Source organism: Odocoileus virginianus, chromosome 17, assembly GCF_023699985.2.
Source record: "Odocoileus virginianus isolate 20LAN1187 ecotype Illinois chromosome 17, Ovbor_1.2, whole genome shotgun sequence".
Taxonomy (NCBI): Eukaryota; Metazoa; Chordata; class Mammalia; order Artiodactyla; family Cervidae; genus Odocoileus; species Odocoileus virginianus.
Genome location: NC_069690.1, coordinates 36,187,243 through 36,193,404, shown reverse-complemented (window position 1 = coordinate 36,193,404; position 6,162 = coordinate 36,187,243). Strand labels below are relative to the sequence as shown.

The window sequence follows — 6,162 nt, the reverse complement described above, 5'->3', positions numbered from 1 at the left end:
GAATACTTGTCACAGCCAGGGAAGAGTTAAGTGTCCCTGAAGCAGTTACAGAGAGGAAGCCGCCAATGAAATATGGGCGCTTGGAACTCCAGGCCCGGCTGGCTTTCCTGTTTACACTTCTTTATACTTCCTCCCACACCACAGCCTCAGAGAAACAAAACAAAAATAATAATAAAAAATAAGCAAGACAAAAAATTAAATTGTCTATTGAGTGGTGGTCAAGCTGGCCTCAGAAGGAAACTATAGCCTTACCCTCTGACTGCCAGTCTCCTCTACCCTGCCCCAGGTGGAAGGTGCCCACAGATGGGCATGAGGATTTGGCTAGTAAGTTCCAGCCTGCAGCTCAAAATGTTGGGGCCTGAATCCAGCCAGGGAGAGGAGAGAAAGGAACAGCTTTCTTGGAGAATGTCTTGGGGAAGGCTGGAGAGCAGGACACAGGCCTGGGGCAGAGAGAGCTCCTTTGCATGAGAAATCCCTTGGAAGCTCTCATCCTCTTCCCCAACAGATCCTTGCTAGGGTCCAGGGAAGACAGTTACCCAGAGAACCTGAAGTGGGGAAGAGGAAAGCCCAGCTAGGCTGGGATCTTCCCCAGATAGGATCTGCTCAGAGTAAGAGGAGATCCTCCAAGAGTTTTGGCTATTGTGGCAGAAGTGGCACCCCCACCAGAGCGGCCCTTTGCCATTCCGGAAAATCTCTCTAGATATGCCCAGCAGATGTCCTTGGGCTGATGGCCCCACACGTTCTTTATCAGGATTTGCAGAACTGATGTGGAAGAGGGCCAAAAAATCTCTAGCGGCAGGCCTGGTGGTCTGGGGTTTCTGAGAGAGGGTGGCTAGTGGCATCAGAGTGAGACCAGGGGCACCATAGGAATGAGATTGCCCAGGAGGCCCCTCATCAGATTCTGTGCCCACTAAACTCTTCCTTTGCATCTTATTTAATTCATTTGCCTTGTCCAGGGTGGAAACCTGTGGAAGTCATGCCTCCAAATTTTACTAGAATTTTAAATTGTGCTTGATGTCCTTTGGGAGTTGAGCAGAATCTCCTTTCCATGGGGCACAGATGCCCCAACATTCTGGGAGGGATGTGTCTTCACACCAAGGGGAGGACACCTTTGCACTCAAAGCCTCTGTCCTCTGTCCTCTTCGCACTCAAAGCCCATGAAGGGTATCTGGTAAATTAGGCCTAGACAGGGATCTGAGAGCTCAGGGAATAGAGAGCAGCTGCAGGAGAAAGCAGAGATGGGGAGAGAGTGCAGATGTTCTTTAATGTGAAAAGGGGAGGATCTTGTGACCCTCTCCTGGTCCCAAAGATCAGAAACCCCTTAAGTTGTCACAGGTCCAATTCCAGGGACAACACGAGTTGGTGAGCTAAATCTAGAGATCGCAAAAGCAGGCGTGAGGGGATGGTTGATCCCCATGTATCTTAAAAATGGAAAGGTCAATTTGGTGAGGAAGAGGCCTCTAGCTTTCAGAAAGAGGGTGACTTAACCTTAGAAAATAACGGCCCCCTGGGGGTCAAATAATGCAATCCTTCTGGTTTGTGGTGCCACAAAACAAAGGGCCTCTAGGCTCTGGTAGGGAGAGAAGAAGAAAGGAGAGGAAAGAGAGCACCTTTCCAGTTTTCTCTCTCAGCTCCGGAGACCCTTTTACTCTCCCGACAGTTGAGAATCTGTGTTCTTCAGCAACTTTTATTTTTGGAGGGATGGCTAGGGATCTGCTTAAACACATAGATCCTCTAGACAAAAAAAGAAGCTCTCTCCTTCTCCCCGCTCCTGGCCAGGAATTAGGTTTTGGATTTGAGGGAAATGCCCCCCTCTGTCTGCTCCCCACTTGGACGTCAGGATCCTACATAGAGTCAAGTCAGCAGGTTGGCTTGGGACCAAAAGTCTGAAGTTGGGTACAAAGGCAGACGCGGCGCTCCCCATCCCAGATAGCCCAGATGAAGGCATGGAGAACCCAGGTACCCCCTTTCATAGGTTCAAAGATCTAAAAGCCAGAGAGTGCGCCAGTGCAAGGCAGCCCACAGCAGCTGCTTAGCCTTCCCCAGGCTTTTTCTCAGCTCAGATGTATCCAGATAAAAGTGCCTAGTGGCGCGCCCCCACACACCCCTGACAAACGAATGTCATAAAGGTTCTTTCCTGGGGGTGGGGAGGCGTCTATCTGAAGATGCCCAGTAGTGGAGTGCCCCCCGCAACATGGGGCCCTCCTATCAGCAGTACACACCCCTCCTTTTTGCCCCCTAAATTTCCAAGAGGACTGAAGGGACCCACACAAGCCTTTTGCCCACAAAGAGTCAGGCACTCCTGCAAATAAAACCAAGCACCCCCCCCCGACTGCGGAGGCCTTAATCACACTGAACCAGGTGCTGCCCCACTTCAGACACCCAGCTGGTCAGAACTTGGTGCAAAACCAGGCTAAATTTCCCCCACTTATTACCCTATAGCCCTGCTGGAGGCACAGTTTCCTTCCCCTAGTTTCAAGCCCCACAATTTCAAGGGGAAAAGCGAAAGCTGGAAGCAACTTACTGCGGGAGAGCTGGGCCTGGGCTGCCGCCACACCACCGCCTTCTGGGCCCGGAGAGCGCTCACCTACCTCTGCCCCCTTCCCCACCACAGCGAGCAGTTAAAGTGTCACTTAACATTCTGGAGAATGTGAAATATACCGCGCGGTGTCAACTCCCCAAAACCATAAAACTAACTTTATGGACCTCACGTGACTTTCTCGAGCCAGTGAGGGGTATCTGTCTGACTTCTCCGCGATTTTTACGATCTAACTTCAAGATAAAACCCCTATCCATTTGACATCTAAATGTCATAGCGACTTTTGGGATAGTTTGCTATGGACAAAGGGGGACAAAGTCAAGGGGGAAGGGGGAAAGAGGGCCCAATAGAGCCTCCAAGACCCTCGGCTGCCTCCTCACCAGCTCCCCCTCCCCCCCAGCCCTGTAAGAAGTTGGGCCAAGCTGGAAGGGACGGACCGGGTAAGTGTCCAGACTTGACTCTTGTACTCAGGGTGGAGGCTGACTTGGATGGAAGAGGATTGGGCCCGGGCCCTGTGCCAGTTCGGCTGAAGGGGAAACCAAGGGTCTTCTAGGAGGGACCCCAGCTCCTAATCAAGAGGGCAGGTCAGTTGGGCCCCTGGAGAGAGGAAGCCCTTGATAAATGTAGAAAAGACTGAGGGTGAGGGAAACCTTTGAAATTGAGCTGATTTTTTTTTGGAGGGGGGGTTGCCTACTGGGTGACAGGGTTGAATTGGGATTTAGACTAGGGGACAAGGGGGCTGGGCAGGCCTGTATCTCTTCCAAAAGACCAGGAGCCTCCTGCTCAGGGCTTAGGCCCAAATTACTTTTCCTGAAGAGGTTTCCAGAGACTTTTCTGGCCAGCTGGTGGAAGGCCAGGGCGGAGTCCAGCTCAGCCTTTCCCTCGTCCCTTGCTCCAGCTTCAGGTGGGATTTCTGGGCCTCTCAGTTCCTCAGGCATGAAAGCCTGTCCCCTGGCCCAAATACCGCTGACTAAGCAGAGACTTAAGAGGCTGAGAGGGGCTGCTGGGGAGCATCCTACTCTCCCTTCCCCACACCCCAGATCTATCAAGAATGGTCTAGGGTGTGCCTGGTGATGGGAGAGGCAGGCCCCCAGAGAAAAGACAAGTGGAAGGGCAGTGGAGGAGGGGAGACATTTATTTGACTTCAAGGAAAGCTACAAACAAATACCAAAAGCGAATCACTGAGACAGGCCCGGCAGAGACAGATTTCACACGTAGCACAGCATCCACTCGCTCACTACAAATGGTCTTGGAATCGAAATGGGTACGGAAGAGGGGATAGGTCTGACCCAGGCTATCCCCGTATTTACAAGCTTTGGGCCCTCTATGCCAGACCCATGGATTCACAGAGAAATACACAAGACGTCTTACACTGAGGATTATTTTTGTTTTCCAAGGCTCCCAGACCAGGCCTTGTGGGGCCTACCAGGCAGCAGGAACTTAAATCTCACTATGTACCTTCCCTCTTTTCAACATCACCCCTTTAGTCCCCTTTAGCCCCCTCCCACCTCAGGACCAAGCCTTAGGAGACTTGGGTCTGGGAGTGGTGAGAGAGGAGGAAGAGGAAGGAGGAAAGAGACACAGTCATGGACTCCCGGTCTCCGAGGCCAGCTCAGCTGGGCCCGGCGCTGCGGCACTATCCCACCTCAACTGCTGCCCCTTTTAGAGAAGTTTCCAGCTGAAACTCAAAATACAGCGATCATCCTTTTATAAATAAGTTATAACACAGATGGGGAGGGGAAAGTTCACATTAAACATGCGAGTTTCTTTTTTTCCTGGGGGAAGGAGTGCAACCACAGACACGAACATTCAGAAACACTGGCGGATTGGGGGTGAGCGCAGGGGAGTGGGGAGCATGGAGGGAAAATAATAATTATCATTATTATTACAATAATAACAAGATTAACCAGTCCAGGAGAGAGGGAGCCACAGGAAGACCTAAGACCAAACGAAAAAATCGTAACACAAGGCCCGGGCTGAGGCAGGCTCGTGGGAACCGGTTCCCAGCGGGCGGCGGCAGCGCGAGGAGGCTTGGAGGGGCCAGGGCTGGGGGCGGCATGAACTCTTAGGCCGCCCGGGCTCCTCCCGGCGGGCTCAGGGCTGGAAGGCGCTGCCGGCTGTAGCCAGGCTCATACTTTTCAGTTTGTTGTCTTTCTTCCACTTCATGCGCCGGTTCTGGAACCAGATCTTGATCTGGCGCTCGGACAGGCAGAGCGCGTGGGCGATCTCGATGCGCCGCCGCCGCGTCAGGTAGCGGTTGAAGTGGAACTCCTTCTCCAGCTCCAGGGTCTGGTAGCGGGTGTACGCGGTTCGGGCCCTTTTCCCGTCCGGCCCGGTCATGTCTGGAGCAGACAGAGCAGAGAAGCGAGGCCGCGTTATTCTGGTTAAGGGAGGGGGCACTGGGTGGGAGGGGGGCGTGGAGCAGGACCCAGGCGTCCCCGGCACCCAGCTCACCGCAGCTCCGATCCTCCCCACTCCAGATGCCCGCAACCGAGCTTGCTTTCTGATGCCCCCTTCTCCTACAGCCCCCACTTCTGCCCGCAGCGAATGCGCCCGGCTTTGTCTCTTGCTCCCTCCCTGCGCCTCACCCTTCGCTGGGCTCAGGCGGCCACTCACCCCGGGAGGGAGGAGAACGGTTGCACTTTTGCCCTGGAAAGCTCGCTTTACCGCTCGCCCCTCCTCTGCAAAAAGCAGTCTCAAAATTTCGGGGGCAAGCAGGACCCTTCCCCATGTCACACAAACCCCATCCTTCATCCTAAAGCTAGTACAGCTGGGCAAATAAAACCTAAGGCGAATCTGGGAACAAATTATTAAAAATACTCCTCTTCAACCCCCCAGCTAAGCCCTCTTTTGGCTCTGTCCCCCCGAGCTGTGAGGACCCTCTTAGAGTCTTCTCCCCCTCCGAAAAAAAAGAAATCTATATTTGAGGAAAAGCCAAGCTCTCCTCGCCGACTGCCCCCACCCCCAAACGCGGAGAAGGAAAAGCCGAGAAGACAAAAAGGGGAGCGAGAGCGAGAATTACCATGGCTGATGTGAAGCTTCCTCATCCAGGGGAATATCTGCGGAGTCTGCCCCTCGGGCGCGGCTGTGGAGGTGGCCATGGGCTCTGGCTGCGCCCGAGCTAGGCTTGGGCTGCTTAGCTGGCTCGCCGCTTCCTCAGGCTCCGAGGACGCGCTGGCCTCGTCTATTTCGGTGAAATTGGCGCTGGAGCTGGCCGGGGTCGCCTGGTCGGAGGGGGACGAAGCAGAGGGCTTGGCGCCGTGGCTGTCGCCGTTGGTGCAGGGCAAGGACTCGGGCGAGGACAAGGAGCAGCTCGACGCCGCTTGCCTGAAGCGGGGCTCCTGGGCGGGCGCAGGGAAGGCGCGCGAGCTCTCGCCCACCGCCCCAAAGTGGCTGGAGGAGGCCGAGGAGCGGTTGACGCTGAGGTCCATCCCATTGTAATTGTAGTAAGAGCCGGTGTGCATGGCAGCGGGATCCCTGTAAGAGCCGCTCAGAGAGCTGCCACTGCCATAATTTAGCAACTGATAGTCCGGGCCATTTGGATAACGCCCCGAGAAGGAGTTTACAAAGTACGAGCTCATTTGGGTGATTTTGGAGGGCTTGATTTGTGGATCGTGGTCGTT

The 6,162-nt window shown here is 54.2% G+C and overlaps 1 protein-coding gene across 1 annotated transcript; it reads right to left on the bottom strand.

Moving 5' to 3' along the window:
• Positions 1-3,656: 3,656 nt before the first annotated feature.
• On the bottom strand, positions 3,657-6,162 carry HOXB5 (homeobox B5). Its single transcript, XM_020870725.2, has 2 exons — positions 5,562-6,162; positions 3,657-4,881 (listed from the first exon to the last, which is right to left on the bottom strand). The coding sequence occupies exons 1-2, from the start codon at positions 6,118-6,120 to the stop codon at positions 4,634-4,636; spliced, it is 807 nt and encodes a 268-aa protein (XP_020726384.1). The 5' UTR covers positions 6,121-6,162; the 3' UTR covers positions 3,657-4,633.